The sequence below is a fragment of the Myodes glareolus genome, chromosome 3 (genome assembly GCF_982192425.1).
Source record: "Myodes glareolus chromosome 3, mMyoGla1.1, whole genome shotgun sequence".
Classification (NCBI taxonomy): domain Eukaryota; kingdom Metazoa; phylum Chordata; class Mammalia; order Rodentia; family Cricetidae; genus Myodes; species Myodes glareolus.
Genome location: NC_142028.1, coordinates 71253690 through 71281096, shown reverse-complemented (window position 1 = coordinate 71281096; position 27407 = coordinate 71253690). Strand labels below are relative to the sequence as shown.

At 40.6% G+C, this 27407-nt stretch overlaps 1 protein-coding gene across 20 annotated transcripts in view; it reads right to left on the bottom strand.

The window, feature by feature from the left end:
• Macf1 (microtubule actin crosslinking factor 1) overlaps positions 1-27407 on the bottom strand; it is a 333972-nt gene that overhangs the window by 8944 nt on the left and 297621 nt on the right. For 10 of the 20 annotated variants that reach the window (XM_085686536.2, XM_087904633.1, XM_085686539.2 and 7 more), the window contains 27 exons: positions 26990-27221; positions 26198-26424; positions 25134-25256; positions 24941-25042; positions 24457-24558; positions 24191-24364; positions 23951-24106; positions 23617-23814; positions 23045-23173; positions 22295-22468; positions 19695-19850; positions 19386-19592; positions 19137-19256; positions 18134-18303; positions 17488-17647; positions 15852-16046; positions 15419-15547; positions 13587-13730; positions 13066-13254; positions 11417-11537; positions 10633-10796; positions 8989-9151; positions 7775-7929; positions 6867-6941; positions 5218-5235; positions 2163-2280; positions 1276-1344 (listed from right to left, as the gene is read on the bottom strand). In XM_085686536.2, coding sequence (XP_085542662.2) covers positions 1276-1344; positions 2163-2280; positions 5218-5235; positions 6867-6941; positions 7775-7929; positions 8989-9151; positions 10633-10796; positions 11417-11537; positions 13066-13254; positions 13587-13730; positions 15419-15547; positions 15852-16046; positions 17488-17647; positions 18134-18303; positions 19137-19256; positions 19386-19592; positions 19695-19850; positions 22295-22468; positions 23045-23173; positions 23617-23814; positions 23951-24106; positions 24191-24364; positions 24457-24558; positions 24941-25042; positions 25134-25256; positions 26198-26424; positions 26990-27221 — 3970 coding nt within the window. The remainder of the gene's footprint in view (positions 1-1275; positions 1345-2162; positions 2281-5217; positions 5236-6866; positions 6942-7774; positions 7930-8988; positions 9152-10632; positions 10797-11416; positions 11538-13065; positions 13255-13586; positions 13731-15418; positions 15548-15851; positions 16047-17487; positions 17648-18133; positions 18304-19136; positions 19257-19385; positions 19593-19694; positions 19851-22294; positions 22469-23044; positions 23174-23616; positions 23815-23950; positions 24107-24190; positions 24365-24456; positions 24559-24940; positions 25043-25133; positions 25257-26197; positions 26425-26989; positions 27222-27407) is intronic. The other 10 variants (XM_085686538.2, XM_085686542.2, XM_087904635.1 and 7 more) reach the window with 2 other exon arrangements.

Below are 27407 nucleotides of genomic sequence, written 5' to 3'. Positions count from 1 at the left end.
TTATTTATTTATTTATTTTCTTATTTATTTATTTATTTATTTATTTATTTTGTATACAATATTCTGTCTGTGTATATACCTGCAGGCCAGAAGAGGGCACCGGACCCCATTACAGATGGTTGTGAGCCACCATGTGGTTTCTGGGAATTGAACTCAGTACCTTTGGAAGAGCAGGCAGTGCTCTTAACCTCTGAGCCATCTCTCCAGCCCAAGGTTGTATTCTTGGGGACCTGGAGTGTCTTACCTTTGCTCTGAAAGATGAAGAGGGCCACCAGTTCCCACAGAAAATAGCTACTAGACTGCCCTCCCAAATGTCCTTGGGTTTCCGATTTTTACTGAGGAAGATAAAGCAGGCAGTATTCTTCCAGCCAGCAGCTTGTGAACAGAGCAGGCAGCAAACAGGCAACCAAGGGTTATAAACGCCACATGCAACGCTGCTGTTGCTTAGCCTAACTTTTTATATGATTGGAAAAATGGGAACATGGTAGATTTAGAGAACACTGTTTTGTTGTTTGTACAGCGATGAGGTTAAAAAGATGCGTATGTTGTTCCTCATTTAAAGCAGTGAAAAGATTCTTAAATCAAGGACACCGGTTCATGATAAAATTAAATACTAAAACTAAATAAAACTCAAATTTAAAAACTTCTGAGCAATCATTTACTCCTCAGCTATTATTCTGGCTTGCTGGAGTAAATGCAGAATGAATTAAAGAGAAGAAATTTATAGATACTCATATACTCATATGAGAACCATACCCTATAGGTTTCTCTAAATCTTTCAGAATGATTAAAAACTTCTTTCAAAGAAGTTATGTAACTGTACTACAAACATTTATTTTTGCTTAGTTTATGAATAAGCTTTAATAACCTAATTGCACAGGCTGGACCAACTACACACACAGGGGACATGCAAGAGAATAGGGTGGTGGTCAGGACCACCGCTTAAAAGCCTGGCTGGCCCTTATGTTACTTAAAATTTCCATACCTCAAGCTCCTACTCTATAAAATGGAGATAACAGAATCTATACCTCATAGGATGAATATGAGATGCAGTTGTATTTTTATTTGTAAAGTACTTATGTAGAGGTATTTATTTATTTTTATTTTCTTATTCTTAATATAGAGGTATTTAGTAAATAGTATTAAATTCTGTGGATACCATCTCATTAGAGATAGCCAAGGCAGCGGATATCAGAGAGCCAAGAGATGTTACAGTTTTGGAAGCAAAGCCATTCTCAAAGGACAGGTGAAGAGGGACAAAGCATAAAAGCCAACCTATGGGAGACTGACTGGAAATCGAAGAGCTGGAATCAGAACGCTTTATTTTACTCCCGGGATGATGAACTGGAATAAAAAAGATGTAAACACAAAGACAGAGACAGAGCAGGAAACACAGAAACCAGTCAAGGAAGACAGAGAGCTGGGTCTCCTGTGTACCCACATGCAGTTCTAACAGGAAAAAGGAGAGGTCGTGGCTGGGCAGGATGCAGCAGCTGGGATCTGGCCATTTGTCCCCTTGCTGCAGCTGTGACTACCACCTGCTGAAGCTAAGCTCCCATTTTCTTTTGCCTGGGGGTGGTTGTCTTTTCCTGTCTTGTTTAGGCAACTGTCTGTGGGGCTGCAGGCATATGTCCTTTAGCTTCCTTCCCCCATTAAGGATGGTCACCAGTCCTCTGCATGGGAGGGGTTCTGAGTCTCAGTCACAGGAATTACAGACTAGAGGATCAGAGGCTTTAAGGACCCGAAAGTACACAAGGCTTCCCTCTAGGTTAGTGTTAATGTCACACCACACATAAATAGGTAAAACCAATAGATTCTTTTTCTGTTTTGGAGACACAGTTTCATTCTAACTCAGGCTGGCTTTGAACTTGCTATGAACCTGAGGATGACTTTCAACACTTTATCTCCTGCCTCCATCTCACAAATATGAAAGCTTGGATACCAACAAATTCTTAATTTTCATTCCTGTGTTCTTTCCTGACAGCTTTAGCTTCTTCAGGTTTTTCTACCTGAAACTCCGGGTTCTAATCTGGGCTGGATGATACAATATCAGATACCTTAATAACAAGACAAAAATCAAAAAGACCCACCATCAATGCTTCCCAGAAAATCAGTGTGGGTTGATCATACATCCTTCCATGTAATGTGGGGTGCTTTCTTACCTCGGCAGGGATCGTTTTTCACTAAGAACTCATCCAAGGCCATCCATCCTCCACCAACACGAACCATCACAGTGCTGCGCAGAATACGGACCAGCCGCAACTGCTGAGAATCCCCAAACTGGAATCAAGAGGAAATTCAGTTAACAGGAACACCTTAGTGTAGACTTATATTCCCCCCACACTCCCAAAGCAGACTGTATTCAGACAGGAATGATATGGCAGTTGGGGAAGAATTTAGAACTCAATTTTGCATTTTTACATTGTCAGAAAAAGGTCAGCAAACAGAAAAGCAGAAAGACTATGAGCCACTGTCATGATATCCTTCCACTGGGATAAAATTAGCTCCTGATGGCTACATCCTGACTCCTGTACCACAGGTAAAGGAGGCAAGAAGGACATGCATTTGCTCACTTGGATTCCTCTGAGGGTTCTGCCAAAGGGAGCACCCCACACTGTTATGTTTATTTCTTTAAAGAATGGGGATCAACTTCTGAATACAGTGTGCTGGAAAGTTAAATGGATGGCAGCAAATACTAAGTCAAGCATTAAAAAGACTCTTGCAAAGCATCCTCATTACAAGCTTAGGAAGAAGTTTGGTTTCTGTTCATCCGGTTCTCAGAAGCAAACTCTATATGAACTCTGATTGTGATGTCACCAGGAAAAAAAGTTTTCAAGCTGAATAAATGATTAGATGGAATTAAAATTTAGTTGAAGAAACAGAAATTTTAATCTCTTATCATGATTAGAAACAGTGTTCAATAATCATTCTGGACCTTAGAAAAAAGTAAGATGGGCTTTTTATTGTCTCCACTCCTAATTTCCTACTTCCCAGTTCTACCTTAATATTTGGAGATTCCCAGTGTACAAACCACCTTTTCCCAAAATGAAGCAACAACAACAAAAAAAAAAAAAAAAAGAAGAAGAAGAAGAAGAAGAAGAAGAAGAAGAAGCATACCAAGATTTCAAAACAAACACCAGACCAAAAGTCAAAGAAATAGAATTCCTAAGGCTATTAAGGAGACTGTTTGGGGCAGGTAAGTAAAAAGAAGGACTTAACCTCTTAACTAGGATTTTCAAAGTTATAGAAGAATCATAACTTTGAAACAGGGAGAAAAACTGAAATTGCAAGAAAGGATGTTTGAGGAGCATACACAGCCATCCTCCTCGGTAATAATAAACAGTGGCTATTGGTTATCTCTGCATTGCTCTGGCTCAGGTGCACTATGTACACAGGAAGAAGTTTGGAAAATGCTTTCTCTTCCCTCCTCAGCCATTTACTCCAAAAACAAATGCTTATAGCATTTGTGTCACACAGCGCTTAAATGTTTACACAAAGTGGTCCGAGGGACAGCACAGTGGAGCAGAATCAGCACTTCTCACGGCTGTGAGGAAAAAGACCCTTTCTGGAAGGGAAGCTATTCCCTACCTTTGAGGGAACAGGCCTGATGTGCCATTAGTAACCTGAGCCACTATTTTGGATTTTCTCTGAATAAGTGAGGACTAGAAAGGATGTGCACCTGTGTGGCTCCCGGAGTCAAAGGGAAGGGGTGGTCTGGAAATACTAAACCCTCCAGGTTGTTACCCACTGACCTCAGGGTTGCTTTTCCTTAGTATCTCCCCAAAGCTGTTGGAAAGATTCTAATTTGTTAGAATTACTAAACACTCCAGGGAGGGGGGGGGGCTATATAGCTTCTAGAGGCCTGCAGAACAAGGCTGGGGAAGAGCCACAGAGAACTCAGGAAGAATCTTGCCAGTCACTGTTTCCTTCTCTCACTGGGAAGTAAGTTCTTATGATATCAGCTGTGTGAGCGTGGCATGCAACCTTTGAGGCCTCCAGTACATGTATAAAACGGACTTCATAATTCTGCTCACAATATTAGAGCGATTCACCAAATCCTCCCCAGGTTAATGAAGTAGTAGAGTAGGGTGTCAGTGTGCCATCAAAGGGACCCTACCTAATAGGTGCAATCATCAGAAGCAGGCATGCTGGGTGCTTGACTGTAATTATTATTAACTAGTTGTAGCATTGGGGACAGACTCTAAGGATGTATAAGGCAATGTTCTATCACTGAGATACACTATTAGTTTTCTATTTTTATTTTCAAAATTTGAAACAGGGACTTTCTAAAGCTAGCTTCAAACTTGCCTTCCAAGGAGCTAGGATTACAGTTATAAGGAAGACATTATGCCCAGCTCATGAGGATTTACTTAAAACCAACTTGACTGTTCTCAATCTTATATTTTTCTAGTCTTTGTTCTTCCCACTGGCCCAGAATATTACTGTAGCTAGTGATTATTGTAGTAATTTATTTAACAGTGATTTAGGACTTCAATTTAACTCTTAGTGTTTCTAACTTCCTGTCAGATAGATTTCATTCATGCAACTTCCTTCCACATTTGAGAGACAGCACCCAAGAATCCTCAAAAGAAATCTCAGAGGTTAGAGTTGCCAAGTGGAGTCAAGACTTTCAATACTTTGTGAAAATCTAATTTGAACTCATTTCATTTTGGATAGTTGGCTATAATCTGCAAATTCCAGGCAGAAGTCAACTACGTTTTCCACATTATAAATTATAATTTGTATTTTAAAATGTAAATATAAAGACCTGTAACTATTAAGTTAGTACTTAGATAATACTAAGATACCCTCAGAACTTTTTCACTCAAGTATACATTAGAAAATTTGTATTAAAAGACTGGCAATGAATCAGAACTATGCCAATAACCCCAAATACAGAAGTGTAAGTCCAGGCTCTTTACAGGTGGAATGGATGCTATCAGAGCCTTGATTTTCCTGAGTCATAGTAGTAACTCAGTGCAGCACAATATCATTGTTTTTAGCCAGCCTAATTTGGAATGGCAAAATTTATTTTTTTAAAAAATATAAAATTGTATCTTTTTGCTGATAAGACAGCTCTGTGATAATAGCTTTGCTAGCAGTTTCTCCACTTGGTAAGATAACCAGATGTGACCCAGGCATGCTTCCAGAAGATTATGACCTTTCCCCATACAAAGACCACATCCACCGAGAAGGATATTGCAAGGCACACTGTACCTGATTGCCGAGGAAGAACTATAGACAGTAAGAGTAAAGGATGCAGGGGAAAAAAGAGAACATTTTGGTCAAGTTAACACTAAGACACAGCAATTTTATCATATTACCAACCTAAGTACACACTGATGACATTGTTACTGAGCATCGACATGGGGAAGATTTTACAACTAAAGCCTGAACTCTCCACCTTGTGTTTCTTTTGTCAATCCATTTTACTCATTGGTAATTAAACAAACAAAGTAACTCCAAACAAAACAACAACAAAAATAAACACAAGAAAACAAAACCCAAGATTTAAGATAGAGCTTATTAAGTGCTCTGGGCTGGGTAAGAGGCAGAGCTACCTGCCCTCTTCAGGTGCACTCAGGGCATCCCAACCCCAGCTGTGGCAGGGGAGCCCAGGGTTTTGTATATGCTGTGCAAGCACTTTCCTACTGAGCTACAGCTTTGGCCTCTGAGGACAGCTGAGTTCCTATGGAGCCTGGCTGTCCCTGTGTTCTCAGCTGGAGACGGCCATCTAAGTCTTCTCTGCTAACTATAGATTTTTTTTTTCTTGAAATTTTAGGGCTCCTTGACAAGTTGATGAACAGGTAAGGAGACCTGGTTTAGGTCTCTACTACACCCCTGACTCTAGACCCAAGAGAGGCTAAGACACAAGTATATTTTACTGTTTCTCTGGCCACACCTAACAAGTTTTTCCAGAGAAGGAGACTGGCTCCTCAGTGCATGTGGGTCACGGCTGTAGCCCAGCTCAGCACAGGAACACTAATGTGCTGGGGCCTTGGCACATTATTTTCCAGAAGTGTGGGAGCACTTATGTTTGCAATGACCAGTTCTTGGGGATAAAACATCATTCTTTTTTTTTTTAAGTGAAAAAATTAGAACAAAGGAAAATTTGTATGTGCATACACCAGAGGACATTTTTTTGGGTGTATGTTTTTCCTTTTACCATGTGGATCCTAGGACTTGAACTCAGGTTGTTAGTCTTGGTGGCAAGTACCTTTACATGCTGAACCATCTCCAGTCCCTCATCCCTACTTAAAAAAAAAATTTGAGATATTTTTGTGATATAGATGTGGGAAGCTGGAACTTACTATGTAGAGTTGACCTTGAATTTACAATAATCTTTCTGCCTTTGCCTCCCAACTTGTGTGGTTACAGGCAGATTACCAGGCTCTGCTTCATGAGCCTTGATAAAACTGTTTCCCAAGCTCCCTTATCCTCACTCCCCTGAAGACCTAGGTCAGCAGTGAGAATGAGAACTCTAAAATATTAATTTTTCTTTTTTTTCTTTCGTTTTTTCAAGACAGGGTTTCTCTGTAGTTTTGGAGCCTGTCCTGGAACTAACACTTGTAGAGCAGGCGGGCCTTGAACTCACAGAGATCCTCCTATCTCTGCCTCTCAAGTGCTGGGGTTAAAAGTGTGCGCTACCACCGCCCGGCTAAATGTTTTCTATCTTGTCAAATAGAAACTACGGTCTCCCTGGAAAATCGTAACTTTTCAGATGAAATTACACAGGGCATGAAACCAGACACCTATGAATGAGTGCCCATGGGTTCCAGGCCTCTGGAGGCATCAGGAGTGAAAAGGCAGGATGACACAGGAGGAAATGGCCTCCACAGATGGTGGGTTTGTTTTCCCTTCCTTACCCGGTATTTATTCTCTCCAATCTGCTCCACCTGAAATCTTTTTGCACACTTGCACTGTGCCACTTGTCTTGTGACCTGTTGGTTGTGAACAGCAAAATGGTGTAAAAGCAGAGAATGACTTTCTGTTTTAAATGTAAACAGCGAAGCTACTTGTTATTATTGTTGTTGCTGTTATTATTATTATTATTTTAAAAGAGTTTTGCCTTTTGCCTTTGGAAACAGGATCTCACTCTGAAGTCCAGGCGATCCTAGAACTTGCTACGCAAACTACCCTGCTCCCCAACTCAGAGAGATCTTGTCTGCCTTTGTCTCCTAGTTGCTGCGATTAAAGGCCTCTGCCTGGTTCATCTTAGGCTGTTAATACATGTGTTATCTTTTACTCAAAATTTAACCCTTCTTGAGATAAGAGATACTGAGAAAAAAACACCAGATGAAAGAAATATTCTTCATCATTGCTTCAAAATTCTTTAGAAGAAAAGTGTTAATATGGACCCATCAAAATCAAATGACCAATAAAGTAAATCATGAACTGAACAAAATTTCTACATAGAAATTTCCAGGGATCAGTCTCTTTCCACATTAATGTGGTTCTAGAGACTGAATCAGGTCATGGCAAGTTCTTTTCCCCACTGAGCCATCGACACAGCCATGATACAGTTCACCCCTTATTGCTGCATTTGAAGACCACCTGATCCCTTAGAAGTCCCCCTACGGAACCTTATAGAATTACAGACGTGAGTATTAGGGTTGGAGCCATCCTTAGACCAAGCTAGAACTCAGTCGTCAAAGGCCTTCTAGAGTTTGCTGAAACACTAACTCTAAATGATTGCTTCCCAAAATGATTCACACATCCAAATTCAGGGCAATATAAACCTATGGTCAAAATACTCTACTCCAATTGTCCATACCTCATCTTCAATTTTATCTGCATCAGTTGTTGGTCGATAGGCATCCTTATTGGGATGTAGGGCAGCCACAAATTCATAATAGTCAATGTAGCCATCCCCATCTCTGTCAAAAATGTCAGCCACAGCTGTCATCTCTAACTTGGTGGTAGGAAACTCTGGGGAAAAGAAACCATGATTTGAAACACTGAAACGTATGTGGCTGGTTGGCAATTATATAAGTACCTGAAGAAAAAGAATTATATCTTGATCTTTTCCTAGGCAACAACAAAACCACCACATATCTACTCTAGAAAATTCAGGAGACACAAATTTTAAAGATACAAATCATTGGCTCAGCTTTAAGAGTACTGTTGCTCTTGTAGAGGGCCCAGGTTCAATTACCAGCACCCACATGGTGGTTCACAGCCATCTCCAACCACAGATCCAGAGATCTGATGCCCTCCTCTGACTTCCAAGGGCACCAAGCTTGTGTACATACAGGCAAAAAACTCACACATAACATAAAGTGAATAAATCTAATTTTAAAAAAAGATACAAATAATTTTAAAAAATGTATCACCCAAGGATTAGTCATTGCTGATTTTTTAATGTTTTTACCTACAGACCCCTCACCTTTTTTGTATGTTTTGTTTTTTGAGACAGGGTTTCATATAACCCAGACTGGCCATTAAACTTCTGATCATCCCTGCCAATACTTCCAAAGTGCTGGGATCAGAGATATAGACAAGCATGACCAGTTTATGGGGTCTGAGGATAGGATCTATGGCTTCATACAAGCTACATAAGCACTTTAATAAGAATGATATTTCCAGAGGCCTTCCCCATTTTAAAAACAAAAAGTAGTATCAGACTTTAGATATAGTAAAAAAAAAAAATATAAACTAAAACAATGTTACAACCATCCATAGAATTATCACTCATCTTAAGATTTACTTATGTCAGCCCTGTTGGATGCTTAAAACGATGTCGTTACTCTAAAATAGTGTTGCTTTGGAATAGCATCCTGTCCTGTTTAAACTTCACAATCATGTTTGAACTCTTTCTATTCCTACTGAAATGAGATTCTTCTGTTCATGAAACAACAGATCACACTCAGCAGAGAGCTTCTTCCCTCAAACTATAGTTAAGAAATACCAATTTACCACAATGTTACAACTTCTACCAAGTGTGAGGGATCTAGATGTGACCTGTGTGTAGAATGAAAATCCACTTACTGGATGCTAAAATGCCATCGATGAACTCCTGACGCGTTATCTTCCCATCCTGGTCCTTGTCAATACGCCGGAAGAAATCCATGACTCGAGATTTTTTGTGATTCATCCAACGCATATACTTTTTCCTCCAGACATCAAAGTCAAAGTTGGCAAATTCCTTTAACTAGATGAAAGTCAGAGATATCAGTAAGTCTTGCTATTCTGAACCCAGAGCATGTCTAAATTCTCAGACATTCAGTAAAGCCATGCAGGCCTTCCAGGGGACACCAACAATGCTATCTACACTCACTGGTGGAAGCACAATCTGCCTCCTTCACTCAAAGCCTCGGTTATTTAAACAAGCTGTGATATAATGGTGGAGCAGCAAAAAGAATAACTGCAAAACAGCTTTGGAAAATAAGGAGCAGGCAGAACAAGAATTGGGAGAGTCAGTCTTGCTTTCTCTTGGGACTGTTCCAAGATCATCTACTTAGATGTAAGGGATGGATTCTGTCTTGAAGGGAAAGCCTCAGCACTCCTCTCTTAGGCTGCATGGGAAGGCACTATAAACACACATAGGAACCACATCAAGAGGCTCATGTTTCCCATCATTTTCTGAGATCTTACAGATCGAGATGGAAAGCATTAAGAATGCAACCCTACATCCAAGCATGTTTCTTTGGAATCTCACCAGAGGGAGCAAATGCCCACACAACATCTCTACTAAATAGTTGGATTGGTGGAAAGCAGGCCTGTATGAATATAGGGCAGGTTTTTTTTTTTAGCTACTTGTACCATGTTAGTGATTCACAGAATGATTTAACAGCACAACATTTTCCCCTTTGGTCTTTCAAACTAAAAGTTAGAAGGAATGGGGAAAGGAGGAGGCGGCAACCAATGTGCTTAAAATGCAACTGACCTACGGAAGTAACAACAACAACAAAACACAGAACACTCACTTCTGGGCATAGCTGCTTTGATATGCACAAACAAAAGAATATAAAAGATATTAGATGCTTGTGTTAGAAGGAGGAAGTGCAGTACCATGTATCTTAGATGAGAGTTCAGAACTGACTTGCTTTTCCTGATCTATTCTAAGACTAACAAGAAACAAGATTATAAAAAGTTGTTCTTCTTTCATAGCTATGGAATACCTACCTACCTTTCTACCTTCCTTCCTTCCCACGACACGATGACAGCATCACTAACAAGGCTTTTTTTTTGGGGGGGGGGAGTTTCCCGAGTCAGAGTTTTCGTGTGTAGCCCTGACTATTCTAGAACTCATTTGTAGACCAGGGTGACCACAAACTCAGAGATCCACTTGTCTCTGCCTAAGTGCTAGGATTACAAGCATGTGCCACCATGCCTAGCTCCCCTTTTATACAAACTACACATTTAGAAACAACCTTGGAAGCTTTGTTTCTGAAATTGAATTATAGTAAGCTGCTGAGGAAACTCAGACCGCAGAGCCCCCTCTTGTATGGAAGGTCTGATTTATAGTTTTATTCCATATGGCACAGATTTCTTTTGTTTGAATGGTTTTCTTAAAAAACCGATCTCTTCTTATTCAGGAGCTTGAAGAAGGGGAGCAAGTGAGTGAAGGGCTGACTTTACTTCTGAGAAGTAGATAAAGGCACAGAGAGAGCTCTACAGGACAGTGCTTACCTCCTCTAGTCTGTCCAAGGCATCATTCAGCTTCCGCTGGCGCTCCAGTGCTAACAGCCATACTTGCTGCCAGCGGGCAGAGAGCTGGTTGATTCGTGGGTTTTTTGCTTCAGACTGTGAAAGGATTGGCATGGGAGGAGGTGTGGGTTGACTCAAGGACTTTCCTAAGTGGAAAAATAATCACAAGATTAGAAATACTGCCTTTGCCAGTCCATAAAGAAACAGCTGTATGCGTGGCTATATATCAAGTTTGAGGCTAGCTTTGGGATATAGGAAACACTGCCTCAAAAATCAAGACAAGAAAGTACTGTATATATGAATTAATGTTTTACACTAATATCTACTTCATAACCAAGAAGAAACATGGTACAGAGGCATACTAATTCCAGAACCACTGCTCTCCTCTACACCAGCAAAGAGTACCCACCCCTACACACCCAGTTGATTAGGCTTTACTTTAGAGACCCGAGGACACATCAACTCAGAAAACAGCAGCGGATTCCATAAGGGCTTATTTACAATTAGACCAGTGCAATGGAAACACAACAATGAAAGGCCACTGTTAAAATAATAGAACAGGCTTCACCACTTCGAAGCTTCTTATTAATCAATAAAAATAAATAAAACAAATAAAGTGTAACTAGTCACTGTTAGAAAAGTAAAGTTTCAAAATGAGAGATTATTGTCTAGAGTCAATATGAACACAGCTCTCGCGATGGCACTGTGAAGCCCCATCTGCGATTAGCAGAAGGAAGCAACCTAAACTAGTGGGCTGGAAACATACTGCTACCACTGCGGGGCTTCTCGATGAAAGGAGCATGGGCAGGTTCTGCATTCTTCCTCTTATATGTCTTGGTGACCCGGTCCACATCAGGTTGTTTGCGTGTCATCTCCTCCATAAATGACTGATAAATATAAGAAATTAGTTAAGAAAATTCAGAGTTTTTTGATCTAAAATGGAAAGTCTTTACTAACAAAGGCCAACCTATGGTAGATTGCCCAAGTGGCAGACAGCCTTGTGTAACTTCTTACCCATTAACAAAAGACTAAATTGGGCCGGGAGTATAACTCAATGGTAAAGTATTTGCTCAACGTATATAAGGCCCTAGACTGAAACACACTACACACAGAAAGAAAGAAGAGAGGGACAGACAGATACATATTGAGAAGGACTGACCAAAGCACTTGATTAGGACTGAGGACTGAAGTAGGAAGAGAAGAGATGGCCTCTGCCTTCAATGAACTCACAGCCGAGTGATGAAAACCAAGAAGTTAATGCTAAATGTTACACAGATATGCAGAGAAGACCTGAGTAAGTGACAAACAGAGTGGCCTGGGACTGAGCTGCTGAGGAACAGAGGGCAGTTCTGACAGACGGTCTGGACAGACAAAGAAGCCTGACAGTACTGTGGATCAGGACTCTTCATTTCATTTAGTGGCGAGAGGTACAATCAAAGGATTAGCAAGAAGTGGGGCTGGAGAGGTAGGCAGGAGATCCAAAAAGGCCCATGTTCAGCTATGGAATTAGGATTTTTCTCGAGACCAAACAGGGGGCAAGTGAAGGATTTATCATGATCTGATCTACGCTTGAGAGAAATTCTTCTTCCTTTAGTACAGAAGGCAGAGTGACAGGAGATTGGCTAGGAAATTCTATTATTTACTTTTCCTATCTCTGTGATAAAATGTTGTCAGGCCAACAAAGGCCAGGCTTCTAAGCTGGGCTCTCAGATCTCCACTTCTGGTGAACTGTCCCATGCAATGCCTGTGAAACTGGGAGTGGATACTCCATGAGGCACACTTCACCTTCAAAAGAAAACTCTAAACTGTTTCTGCTAGTATGTATATATATGTATATATGTATACATGTACATGTATATGTATATATATGAAATGACCTCAGTGGTCTCCAGGAACAGCTGGAGCCAGCAAAAAAATGGATTCTTTTTTTTTTTTTTAATTTCTTTTTTGTTTTTTTGAGACAGGTTTCTCTCTGTAGCTTTGGAGCCTGTACTGGTATTCTCTCTGTAGCCCAGGCTGGCCTTGAACTCACAGAGATCTGCCTGCCTCTGCCTCCCGAGTGCTGGGATTAAAGGTATGTGCCACACCGCCCAGCTGAAAATAGAGTCTTCAATCCTACAAATACAAGGAACTGAACTGTCAAGAAAACAAATGAACATGGCAGAGGATCCATGAGACCTCCATATGAGAACTGCAAAACTATTGACTAGAGCAGTATCTCAAAGCACAACACCTCAATATTGAGGAAATCATGATTTCTGCCTGATGAAACCCTAAGATGCTAACCCACGCCTTGACTCCTAACGCATGGAAACTTATAAACAGAGTTGATGCAAGTTGCTAAGTCTGTAGTGATAGATACAGTAAGGAGGGAATATGGTCCACAACACACAGAAGACACAGAGAACAAGATACCTGATGCTCAGTGATAAGAGCTTTAACTCGGTCTATATTCTGAGGGATAGGCTCCTGATCCCGCTGGATTAGGGTGGTCTCAGCCCACTGGATCCAGGCTAAGAGTTCTTCCAGGAGCTCAGCATTAGCCACCAGTTCTGACAGAGCTGCTTCCAGGCGTTGCTGGTGTTGTTTTGCCCATGTCAGGACCTGTAGAGAGAGAAAGAAAACATGACCTCTTTCAGAAAAGCACATCTTTTTGTTTCAAAGCCGCCTGACTATACAGCTTTTACTCAGAGGAGTGACCAACTTAAGGAACCAAGAGATTCCTCTCTGACTTCAGCTGAGAAAGTTCAAGCTGAGAGGTAGAAAAAGGAGTCATTTCTGCCAAAGCAAACCTAATACATTCTATTCGGCACAAACTTCTCAGGAAGGAAGGAAGCAAAACGTAAGGTGTCTGCAGAAGCTAGTGACGAGCACCTCATTGTACCAGCCACTCAAAAGGGCCTTTATCTGATAGACTCACTGCGACTCCGACTCACCTCCTCAAAGCGAGCTCGGATGATGGTGATCCAGTGTTTGATGGTTGTGATGCAATCAGGATGGCAGACAGCCAGGATAACTTCTCCCATCGCCACCGCTGTGTTCACATCCACCCGCTTTTCTTCTACTTTCTTCATGAATTCCTACATAAACACGAGGCAAAACCAAAAACTTGACAAATCTACCTATCAGTACCATCCATGAGTTTGTAGTAAAAGAAGAAACATTTCATTGTCTTCTTCCTTTGTGTTAACACAGGCCTTGAAATTGCAGGGTAACTCCTTGTGAGCAGCCACAGTGTTAAAACACTGGGATGAAGCTAATGCTACAGGAGACCACAGAAATCTAAAGGCAATAAGAACAAGCAATGGCCGACAAAGGAAAATGTAAGCAGTTGAGAGGCAACCTGGCAGAATGAAAATGTAGGTTGCATACATGGTTATGATGACGGGACTACTAAACCGAGACAATGAAGTCCCACGGTCTTGGAACAAAAATAAAGTTGATATTCTGAACATTCTGTGGGACTTTGACCAGTCATTGGAGCCCTCATATGACCAGTTAGGTGTGTTTGTGAAAAAGCCTGTTTATATGCAGATGTTATTAACATGGTGCATCCAGGTCAAGTGTAGGAGGTAAGAATGATGCTCAGTTAGAGAAGACACAAAGACTAGGGACAATGGTGCACCTCTGTTCCCTCTGCTCCAGTTCCCATTTCCATTTTATTAACACATTTTATGTGTATGAATATTTTGCCTGTATGTATGTGCACCATGTGTGTGCCTGATACTGGAAGAGACCAGAAGAGGGTATTGGATCTCCTGGAATGGAGTTAAAGACAGCTATGAGCCACCACGTGGATGTTAGAATCTCTGAGAAAGCAGTAAGTATTCTTAACTGCTGAGACATCTCTCCAGACCTTTTATTTCTGTATTTAAAGTATATTTTTTTAGAAAAATGATGATAGCCGTAAAGCCCTAATATTTAAAAATTCCTACCACAATAGAATTTGACAACAAAACTAAAATTAAAATATCTAGATAGATAACATGAAACATTTCCTCCTTCATTAGAGTTGACTGAGGCCCCAGAGACCATGTTTTATCTGCAGCATGCTAAGTGGTTTTAGAAGATTAGATAAGGACCAAAAAGTTAGTAACATAAGCTAGGGCAGATAAAGGCATGTACAGGTGAAAAGTAAAATGGAGTTGGGTACGATAACACACCTGTAATCCTAGCACCTGGGAGGTTGAGGTAGGCTGTTTAGGAATTCAATGGTACATAATAAGACCCCATCTCAAAATCTAGCCAACCAACAAGCAAAACTTAGAAAGGGAAATGTTCTGCATTTCCTTTTAGAACCCTGTGTGGTTTTACTTGTTTAAAGCCAATGTGAGGGGCTGGAGAGAAGACTCAGCGGGTAGAGTACTAGCTGATTCTAGAGGACTTGGGTTTGGTTACCAGCACCTCCATGGTAGCCCACAACTATCCGTAACTCCAGTTCTTGGAAATCTAATCTGGTTCTCTTCCACACCAGGCATGCATAAGGTGCACAGACATACATGTAGGTAAAACCATATACATAAAATAAAAATAAATAAATCTTAAAAAATATAAAGCCAATATGAGTGAGTTGTATACAAATGAATGAATGCTGATGACAGGCATCACAAAGCTTCAGGTTTCTCTGAGTACATACACACACAGCCCACTCTGGTTTTTCTTTTCATGAGGTCTGACATTTATAAGAAAGTCCCGCTTTTTGTTAGTAGTGGGGCAATTCTCACCATGGTCAAGTAGCACAGCTCATCAAACCTTGAGGCTAGATTACCTTGTGAGTGTCAATGAGAGACTGTAGGGACTCTGTGTCATCAGGAAGGGCACCTCGAAAGCGAAGCGTTTGTTCTGCTTCAGAAAGCCACTCCAACAGCATATGGACTGTGTCCCGAAACTCTTCTGCCTGAAACAACCAAGCACAAGAAGATCTGGATTCCCTCTGCGGCGGAGGCACCAGATACCAGACACCAAGAGTATGCTGGAAAAGTATCCAGATCACACTCTACCAGAGGCATTTGATGGCCCTGTCCAATGCCAAGAAGGTCACTTTAATTTGTAGACCTTTGAAAAACAGTTCAGTGACTGGTCAAAGTCCCACAGAATGTTCAGAATATCAACTTTATTTTTGTTCCAAGACCGTGGGACTTCACTGTCTCGGTAAAGAAACTAAGACCCATATACTCAGGTCTCCTACAAATTTATCTTACCTGTTTTAAGGCCTGCTCAAGTCGGCTTTGCTTGGAAACAGAGAGTTTGCACACAGTATCCCAGCGAGTACTCAGTTCCTGGAGCTGCCCCTTTACCCAGGTTGTGTCGTCCCTACTGTTCTCAATCAGCTCTCTGCCTGACCGCTTCAGGACCTGAACAGTGCCGGTGCGCTTTCCCAGTTCTTTTTGGAAAACCTAGTTAAAGAAGAAAAGAGAATTAGTTTCTTTTTTAATTTTTAAATATTTATTTTATTTTGTGTATGAGTGTGGTGTCTGTAGTTTGCATGCCATGTGCACGCTTAGTGCCCAGAAGAGGGTGTCAGATCCTCGGAACTGGAAATATGGTAGTGAGCCACCACATGGGTGCTGAGAACTGAACAAAAAGTGCTCTTACCTGGCAAGCAATCTCTCTAGCCCTGTGTCTGACACGTGTTTTGTAATCTGCTTGGTAGGTTCTTATCATGTGTCTTCATTATGCACAGCAAGGCAGAATGGTATGCCAGGAAGAACAAACAGGTGATGCTCAAGAAGCCTGCACTACCAACCCCTTTATCCCTTATTAAATTTATAGTCAACTTGTTTCTCAGCAAACTCCAAATTTGCTTTAAAAAACAAACAAACAAAAAAACCCAGGGGCTACACAACACAGTAAAACACAGTCTACAAACCAAACCAAACAACAACAAAACCAGGAAGCAGAGGCAGGTAAATCTCTTAAGTTTTGGGGCCAGCCTGACCTACAGAGAAAGTTCCAGCAAGAGCTATCTTCAAAAACAAAACAACCCCCCCCCAAACAAAAGACCATAAGTTGTAGTTGTGGGTGTTAGTTCAGACGTTCTGATTCACTTGACTCTAGAAATGATTCTTAATCTGAAAAGTTTCTAGAATGGAGGGGAACAGTAAGAACCTATCTGGAGTCCAGAGAATGTGGAGCATTATACTTAGTCCTGTCTTTGTTTATGTGTCAAGTCTCTCCTTCCACCATGTGGGTTCCTGGGATTGAACTTGGGCTATCAGCCTCGGCAGCAAGCACTATCACCTGTCAAGCTATCTCATTAGCCCATAGAATGTGATATAATTTCAAAGCAAAGTAGAATGTTTTGTGTTAAAACAGGAGAACTTATACAGCTCAACACAACAGGGATAGGACAGAGAACTGGTGGTATAGAAGGTGGTAGGCTTGTTACTACACAAAGTGATTAGGGAAAATCTCCCATTTCCATTTTAGGTGTTAGTGGGAATGGATTTCTTAACAGTCTTCCTCTGAATTTTAATTTCATTTGTGACTCAACCAAGAGACAAACAGGGAGAAGCTCTTCACATGCTGCCAAATCTGAATCAAACCAATTTTGGTAAATTCTTTGTTACTGATGCAGAATCCCAGCAAGTATTTTTACTTTTTTTGCGAGGGGGTTTCTCTGTATCCCTGGCTGTCCAGGAACCAGGCTAGCCTTGAACTACAGAGATTAAAGGTCACGTACCATCACACATGGTCAAAAGTTTGTTTGGACACAGAGGACAAAGGGCTGCTCCTCCACATCAGGCATTTATTCTTCTCCAGATGGTCAACACAGAGCAGAAGGTGAAAAAAAAAAAAAAGACTTTGCCTCCCAAGAAACCAATTTCTACTCCTCACCTTATGGGCATCCATGAGGTTCATGACGAGGTCAAGGTCCCCGTGTACAGGCTGGTCCTCAGCCAACTGTGGCTCCACCTTGTACAACCAGTCAACTAAGGCCTGCAAAGCATCCATGAACTGGCCTGAAAACAGTAAGGCTTCTTCCAACTTGTGCTGCCTAAAAAAGGCATGCAAAATTCAGGGATTTAAAAAAAGAAGAAGAAATGCTCACAATCCTGACTGCTGAAATGGAATACTGCTTAAACTCTGTAAGTTTCTATGTTAGAACAGTTAGGAATATAGACGACAAAGAAATGAGAGAAATGCCTAGACATTTTAAATCAAACCTTGTCTAGATATCTGGACTGATCTATTTTATGAGTGGTTTGCCTGCAGGTGCATATGTGCACCTAGTGTGCCTGGTGCCTGCAAAGGTCAAAAGAGGGAGCTGGATCCCCGAGAACTGGAGTTACAGGTATCTATCACTGATCATGAACATGAGCCACATATAGATGCCAGGAACCAAATCTGGGTCTCTGCAAGAGCAACAGGTGTTCTAAGTCACCAGCACCCCCTCATTCCTATCTAGTGACAATCTCTTAAGATAATTTGGCATACCATATCTGTATGGGTCTACCCTTACGGGGGACAGATACATGCTTACCGCTCTACAGACTTGCCACAGACGGTATCCCATTTGTCTCTGACTTCTCCTAGCAAGTTGTCAAGTTTCTGAGTGTCATCAGCAAGCAAAGTCTTGTCTTTGAGTGCTCTGCCAGTTCTGATTGTGGTGTCGTACACAGGCTGTTTGCCACCGAGAGTTTTCTGAAATTCCTGTTTCCAGAAATAAAGAAAGATAAGCAAATAATACATACATACTTATTAAAAATTTAATTCCCAGTCCCCCAACAGTGTAGGATATATTTTGATTTGTAATCAACTTCTCTTTTTAAGTTTCCAGGTTTATAAACTAAATATAGCATTAAAAACAACAACAGCACACACACACACACACACACACACACACACACACACACACACACAGAGAGAAAACCCCAAATAAAACAAAACTAAACTAAAAACTAAACTAAACTAGCTTACTCTTAAAAGAAACTTGTAACTTTCATGTATACCATACACAACAGCACATGGTAATTTCTAAAACCCCATACTTTTACTTAAATACTCATATAACCAGTTTGTTTAAACTATTACATAGAGTACGACTTTTATGTTATCTAGGTATCCCATGGACTCGTGGGGTTGGTGCATAGCACCAAGAACACTTGTCTAGCTTATATAAAGCCTAAATTTTATCCATGACATTTAAAACTATGCTATGTGGCTCAAGTTGGCCTGGAATTCTTCATGAAGCCCAAGCTACTCTTTAACTCTCATCCCTCTTGCCTCAGGTTGTAAAGCAATAGAATAAGATTATAAGAATTTGCCACCATGCTTAACTTTCATCTTGACTTTTTTTTTTGAGACAAAATGCGGGACCTTGTCCATGCCAAGCAAGAACTCTTATCAAATGATTTACATTCCTAGCCCCTTTTGATATATTAATGTGATCAACTATTTTAAATAGGCTCTGGTTTCTACTTTTAGCAAGCAACAAGCTTTGGTGAATACTAAGCTTAGGACCTCACAACAATGAACCATTTTACCTTATGTTTAGAAAGCTGAAGTTTTATTTTGTCTGGGTCATTGGAAATCTCCAGTTCTGAATCCAGATGACTCTCTGCATCTTCTAGCCAGTCAATCAGTTTTTTCCAAGCTTCATAGAACTAAAATTAAGTAAGATGTACATTGTAACAGAAAAGAATATGCAAACTGTACAACTCATCCATAACCACCATTTCAGACGTTCAGGGCTCAAGGCTTTCACAGACTCAGTGCCTTCTTTAATAACTTACTTGTTTTGCCCGCTTCCTGGCATCATCCAGTGATCTCCCCCTTTCAACAGATCTCTGAACAACCTTCTCCCACCGAGATTGGACACTAACTAACAGATTCTTGATCAAGACAACATCCTGTTTCTGACTAAGGAACTTCAACTGGTTCCCTGTTTGATCCAACTCGATGATCTGGTCTCGATGAGCGTTTACTTCATTAGCAAAAACCTGTGGGAAAATATTGCTCATTTTAGTCATAAAATAAGGCAAAGGAGCGCTCCTTTGCATGAGTCCTTTTAAAGGGAAGTGACAGCATCTTAAGGCAGTTACCTTGTGCTCTTCTATCTGGGAAAGAACAGTGTTCAAAATCAGACTGGGAGGTGAGGCGATGTTTAAACTCTGCTCTGCTAGAGTAAGCCAGTTGATAAATTCTTGCAGGGAATTCTGGAATTCTGTTGCCAGGCTAAGGGCCTCTTCGAGCTTTGACTAAATTTTAAATAAAACACACAGAAGAAAAAGTACCATGTTCAGAAAGTATACAACAAAAGCATGGGATGTATACCAGATTAAATGATCCTAGATAGGAAGACCCATCTAATGAATCACTAAATACACCTCAAATACAAAAGATGGAAATTCTAAATGTTAAGCGTCTGAATCTAGACACACCTGGACAAGAACTGAATAAATAAACAAGGAAAAAGCACAATTAGTGTTTACATTTTCTTGGCCACTCTCTGCTTCTTGGGACATTTAAGGAAAGAGCAAACTACTCAGTAAGTAGAAGTGAGCATGCTCTTGTGGTGGTGATAGCTACAGAACCTAAATCCTGCTCCAGGTAAAAACCCACATTTAATGCACATCTTATGGTGCGGAGAAAGTAAATGGTGAGTGCTTGACTGTAAAGATACTGCCACTACAGTGTTCACTGTTTAAATACATGTTTTTAGAAAGTATAAGAGAAGTATCTGAATCTGGAGTGTGTTTATGCCATAGAACTCTAGGAACACACTGAAATATAACTTTTTAAGCTACTCTCATTTAAATCAGAATGACAGAAAGTAATGGTCATTCAGGGCAAGAGCTAATCTCCATTAGTACTTCCCAGCCCAGGGTTCATGAGCTCCATTCTCAGGGATTTCTGGTCCCTCCCAGCTTCTTAGTGGATACTTGGGGCCATCTACTAGGCAGGCAAAGTAAATGATGGTTTTTAAAAGATGATTATATCCAGAATATACTAAAAATGAATACATTCAAAAAGTACACTGAAAACTTAGACTGTTACTAATTGCAGCTGATTAAATTACATATTTTTTCTTTATCCTTTTAGGTTACTTTATAATTAATGTTCTAAAAGCATACAACATGCAGTGGTAGAATGCATGCCTAGGACATGAATGATGTCCTAGGTTCAATCTCCAACACTGAAAAAAAAAGTACCAACCAATATAAACAACTCTGGTGGACACTATGGTCACATCAAAGCTTTCAGACACATCTAGAAATTAATAACTAAAGTCTATTCTTTAATTGGGTACTATACATCTTTAATAAATGATTTTTAAAATATCCCAAAATATAATATTCCTATATAACCAAAAATGACTATTGTTGACACCAAAAGTAGTTTTCTTGCTTTACAGCCATGCTGCCCTTACATTTGAGATTCTCCTGCTTCAAAATCCTTGCTAGGGAACTTAATTGAGTTTGAACTCTGCCTCAGTTTCTCTTATTAATTTCGCTTTTGCTTTCTGCAGGACAGAGAACAAGAACTAGAATGTAGGCTTACATTCAGGTTCTTCACATCACAAAGTGATGCAAAGCCACACCAGAACGGTCTGACAAACTAGTGCCTCTCTAAAAGCATTCCTTAGTGTGTGTGAGTGCAGGCTATGTTCTTCTGCCCAGCAATTCCAAAATGACTGGGTAAGTGTGTTTACTCTTCCTGTAGCACCTGCACAGTGTCCAGAACACACTTCTTTACTATTTATTGAGTGGAGATGACCAAGTGATTTATTTGCATTTATTTTTCCTCATGCAAGAGGTGTATTGGGGGGTGAAGGTGGCAAAAGGCCATCTGAGCAGGGACATGAGAGACAGGAAGATAGAGAGACTGGAAGACAAAGAAAATTAATGAGAGGTTATTTGTGTATTTTATATTTGACCTGACAAGCAAAGAAGAAAATGAGAGTTGGTAGTCATTAAAAAGAACAAACAAACAAACCAAAAACCCAAAACAAAACAAAACAAAAAAACTAGCCAGGCCTAGTCAAGGCAGAGGCAGAGGCAGGCAGATCTCTGAGTTTGAGGTCAGCTTGGTCTACAGAGCGAGTTCCAGAAAAGCCAGGGCTACACAGAGAGACCTGTATCGAAAACAAAAAACAACCAACCAACCAAACAAACAAAAAATTCCAAAAACCAAACATACAAAAAAACTTTTTCAAAAAAAAGCCTTGATCCCTTCTCCCCATTTCTGCAGTTATAAAGAAGAAAATCCAGTTTCTGAGGATTAGCAGTAAGAGGTCATAATTGACCTTTCTCCTGGTTTCTAGTAAAAATCCTTGCAGAAAGTTGCTGGTCACACTTACACTGCCCTGTCCCCAACTTCTCGATTCTATGTTAAACTTTGTTTTCTAGTAGAAACCCACACTGGCATTAGTGTCAGATATGAAGTCCAGTACTAACAGTAACAGGCAGCGATGTCTTACTGGTAGGTGGAGAAAAGGAGCAACTATAAAACGAAGACCGACAGGCGCTAAAGCCGTAAGTGACACAGAAAACAGAACTCAAAGATAGGTTAATATGAAGTACACTGTGAGGGTAAGTTCTCTATCACAACATACCCATCTTCAAAACCATCACCAAAAAACAGAGACAGTAATGCCTATGGTCACCAAACACATTGCCAAACAACGTTTCTGTGGTGGTACCTTTCTTTCTTCCATCTTACTGCTGACCACGTGCCACTTCTGTTCCAAGAGAACCACACTCTGCTCAGTCTTTGAGCCAGACCCAGAATCACCACGGCCAAGGAGCATAAGCCTTCCCTTGTCAAGCAGCTGATTGTAAGTCTCTTCCTTGGCTCTCAGCTGAGAATGCAGTTCCTACAAGAGAACACAGGAAATGATATCAATAATATCTACTTCCTGGAAGACTCCATATACATAGAATTCAATAGCACAGTCTGGGAAAATCCCTAAAGGCCTTGTCTTGATAGAAGTTTCTTTTAGGTTCAGTTCAAAGTATGAGCTATTATTAAATAAAACCTATAATTCTTCCTTAACATGGAAACAATCAACTCACCAAGAAAATAATTTTTTAAGGATCAAAGATTTCAAAAGTAGTCTTTAATAATTTATTATTGCTTTTTAATTAAGGATTTCCCTAAAAATTATGTTACCTTTTGTTCTCAGTAGGCTCTCTTAAAACACTGTCAAACTGCTCAGATTTCTCCTGAACCCTTACCGAACACAAACACTGGCAATGCTCTCACCTCTAGTCAATACCCTGGTGCCCACCAGATGGATGGTTTACCAGCTCACCGATGCCGCTCTAGCTGACTCTTCCTTTCACTACTGCTGCCTGTGTCGGGCACTCAAGTGCAGATGAGCTGCACTAGTGTCTCTCAGAGAGGCTATTGAACAGAGATGCTTATGTGCAATCTGAAGAACTGCTATTACCATGTGTGTGTCAAGCTGTTCTCTAGCAGTCTCAGGGAGTCCTCCTGTGGGCTTAGATGCAGAAAGCTGGCTCTCCATTCTATTGAGTTCCAAGAGGAAATCTTCAATTTCACTGTGGAAACCCTGGGCCTTTTGAGAAAAAGACATATCAACAGTATCAGTAAGCAAGTGTAAAAGCAAACTTTTGGAATGATCCTGAGCTTACTGGGAGGAATCTGAAGCTGCTCCCAGGCACAGTAGTTATTTTGTTTCTGGATTGGCACAATCTGCTTGCTTATGACCAAAATCTAACTATAACACAGTATTGATGCCAATACAATCTGATGAATGGACTAAGGAATTGCTGAAAAGGGAGAAGCCTGACTTGATGATATAGGAAAAACCTGAATCTCAAAATAAGTTAGTCAGAGTAAAGACTAATTGTGATTAGTAAATACATGGAACTGCAAACAAATCCCAAGGGACCCACCAATCAAAAGCTGCTCTTTACATTAAGGGTTCTACCCCAGATGGCTTCCTTTCTCTCACTTAGGTCTCCTTCCAACGCTCTGCCACCTGGACAACATGCGTACCTGCTGCAGAGTTGACTGGAGCTGCTGCTCCCTCTCCTCTGTCTTTTGCAGCACAGATTCCCAGCACTGGTTCATGGTTTCCAGGCGGCTCCTTAGGCTGCTGGCATCATCTCCAGCACTAGATTCAAGAAGTTCATTGCCAGCTTTGTTGACTGTTTCCACAGTGGCTTGATGAGCCAAAACATCATTTTTCAGAACCTAAAAAATGTTGAATGACATAATTGATATCTCAATTGATGTCAAATAAACCTGGCTCAAAGTTCACAAAACATTAAAGCTTCCGGTGGTATCTGGTCTCAAATGGACAGAGTTAGGTAGAAATGAAAATACTTACATGGTGTTTTGCAAGCTCAACTTCAATGACTTTTGGATCTCCACTTATTGGTCTCTGAGCATCAAGCAGCTCTTCAGTGTGAGTTAGCCAACTCATTAGTTCCTCTAAGGCATGCTGGAACTGGCCAAGGGCCAAGAGAGCACCTTCTAGTTTATGCTGCTCGGGACAAGACAAGGAATATGTTAGGAAATCAGAGAAGGTACACAGCAGTTCACTAACCTATGGTACCACTAGCCTTACCTGTCGATGGGCAATTTTCTCATCCAGGTTCTCCCAGAGGTGTTTGAGTTCTGTCAATGGTTCTCGTATAATGTCTCTGTCTGTTTCATCAGTAGCTTTCTTTAACATCAATTCACCCTGGTGAATGAGTTTTTCCATCTCAATTTGTTGTTGGTAAACTTCTACTTTGAACTCCTATAAAAGATGTACTTAATGTTAACAATAAACCAAATTTTCAATACTAAAGAGTAGCAACTTTCTTTTCTAAGCCATTTCTAGATACAAACCTTCATTTCATTTAACTGATCTTTGACAGTGTTGAGGTCAGTGCCCACTGGTGGCATGGTGCAGAGTTTGATCACAGTGTTGTCTAGCCAGTCAAACATAGCCTGAAAAACACAAACATGAGGTTAGAAGAGAAGGGTCATTTCCTTCCCAACTATCGACTTCACGATAAAAGGGTTTAGGACCTCTAGCAAGTGGTGACTGACACAATCTGGCCAGCTTCATTGAACAGTTGTATGGGTACGGGCATGACAAGCAGGCAATGACAATGAAAATGGCAGTAGTACAGTAGAAACTTGAATGTATGTTATGTCAACATTTTTCTCAACAGACGTGGGAAACTTAGGCCAGAAGTGTAGAAGCAACACTGTCTTAGGTTTCAAAACACCTCAGTACTGAGGGCGAGTCATCCCGTACCAAATTTAGAAATGACAAGAGAAAACAGAGCACATGTATTTCCTTTGTGGGCATCCCCCAGCCTCTTACCTGGAGAGTGTCCTGATACTGCACAGCCGCTTGCATGGCATCCTCAAGTTTTTCTAGCCTTTCTTTCCAAGTTTTGTTTAAATTCTCCCAAGCATTATTCATCTATGGGAGAAATATTGAATCAAACCCTTCTAGCAATGTCTCTCTGGTCTAACCCACTGTGTTCATCTGACCCATCACCCACTCTCCACACCTCATCAATGCTCTTCTTCACTTCAGGTTTCTCAGTTTCTCCACAGGCAAAAATCAAATCTGTTCCAAGGATTCTAATGAACTCCAATTCCTCATGCAGACCATCTGTCTCCTCCTTAATTGTCTAGATGAGAAGGGCAGAAAATGAGTCAAAACAGAAAGCAGAACATAACTTCTCAAATTCTGCAAATACAACATAGCCCCCCATCAAGAGCAAACACTAAGTAGAGCCTGAAAAATCACAAAATTTTTTTTCTCTTAAGATATTACTTATCCAGAGAGTGCAGCCTCATACTCAAGTGGTCAATGTAGATTACATATCAAAAAATAAGTAGATCAAATGTATTATATACATAAGTCAAAAAATATGAGCATATAATGATGACAAAAATGGCAGGTAGAGCATTAACTTGAAGGGTATAATGAGCTTTGATAATTAACCAGCCCTTCTTAGTTCCAAGAAAAAAACATATGCTGAAACAACACGGCAGCGGTCACAAAGGCTGGTGCTGATGGCTAGGTCACGGCTAGGCTGTATCATCTTACATACAATCAGCTCTTTGTTAGCGTCTGAGACAGCTCACATACCAACAGAAGGATAAAGGAGGAGGAGTTTCCATCCTCCTTATTTGAAAAGTGTCTCAAATAAGATGGTGAGAAAGGCACTGCTTGTGCCAAACGGCTCTCTAGTGAAATCCGTCTAGTCAAAAATTAGAGTGCCCAGAAATACTAGGAAAAAGATGTGTTTAAGTGACTTGTTATCCCTGGATGAGGAATTCAGAATCTTTTATTTTCTATTGTCTATCTCCTCCCTAAAAGTGGAAAAAAAGTCTCACCTTAAAAACAAAACAAAGCAGCTACCACACATACTCAGGGTCTGGGGCTTAGCTCAGAGGCACTGCACTTGCTTAGCATGGATGAAACCCTAGGTCCAATCCTCAGCATTGCAAGAAAACAAAAAAATAAGAAAAATCACCACCACACACATGCACATACACCCCAATCAACTTGGATATAGTATTTTTTAAAGGACTCACACAAGATGATGTTTTGTATTTTTGTTACCTCAGCAGCTTCAACCTGTTGCTTGATGATGGATGGGTCAATGCCAGGGCTTTCCAAGTCATGGACAATATCCTGGGTGTCTTTGATAGTCGTCAGGAGAGCTGCCATATCATACCAGAACTTTTCTGCTAACTCAAGGACATCAAGGAATTTAATTTCTCGCTCTTCAGACCGTGCTTTGATGTCCTCCCAGAAGAATACCATTTGATCCAGCTTGTCCTGGATTTCTGAAGTAGTAAAGCAAAGATGTGAACAGAATCTCTCTAAATCTGAAACCTAAATTTCTCATTGAAATTCAATCTAATTCTGACATTATAGTTCATCGTAGCTATATCACTATCATTTCTACACTAGTCTTTTCTGCTTGTTGATCTCCCTTAGAAAGAAAGGAACACGGAAGCAATCTGGAAATATCATACAAAATATCTGATCAGATAAAAGTCCTTAACTTAAGGGTTGAAATGGGAATGCTTCCTTCTAGTGTTCTTATTGAACTTTCTGTGAATTTCCCATGGAAAATGTTACAAAAGGTAGTTATGTTCTGCCCACTATTGATACTGTGATACTCACATTAGGGGTTAAAGGAGCATTTGTTTCCTGGCCTGGGAATCTAACTCCCAATTGTAAACTTGTTTCAATAGGAAAGTGTGTTCTGAATTCTAAATGAGTTCTACACGACTTTTTAGAATGCTCATTACTTGAGCAGTGACTCTGGGTAGGATGTTGGAGGTAGCCACAGCCTGGAATTCAGTCTGTGCTCTTTCTTAAAGAATAATCAGATCCACCAAGTACCTTTTGCAGCCAGATCCTTGTCTGCTCCCTGAGATCTCCCAATGAGTTCCTCTCCACGATGCTTCAGGGCCTCAAAGGATGGCTGCAGTTTTTCCAGCTCCATGGTAGCACTTTTATTGTCACTGATGCACTCTCTAATCTTGTCAACTTCAGCAGGAATCAGGGGCGGCATCCGCAGGCGAGAAGAAAGGTTCTCCAGAGTTTCCAACATGGGTTCAATTTTATCATGAAACTAGACAAAATTGGGTTATTAGCCATCATAGCAATACTTTATCATGTTGGGGAACATGTTAGGGCATAAAGTCAAACTATAAACCTATTGTTTAGGATTGCCCGTGTTCAGTCTGGCCCAATGGCTATGTTAAAGGGTTGGGTTTGTCTAAAAAACTGTTTTGGACTTAGTAAACTAGTGCTGGTC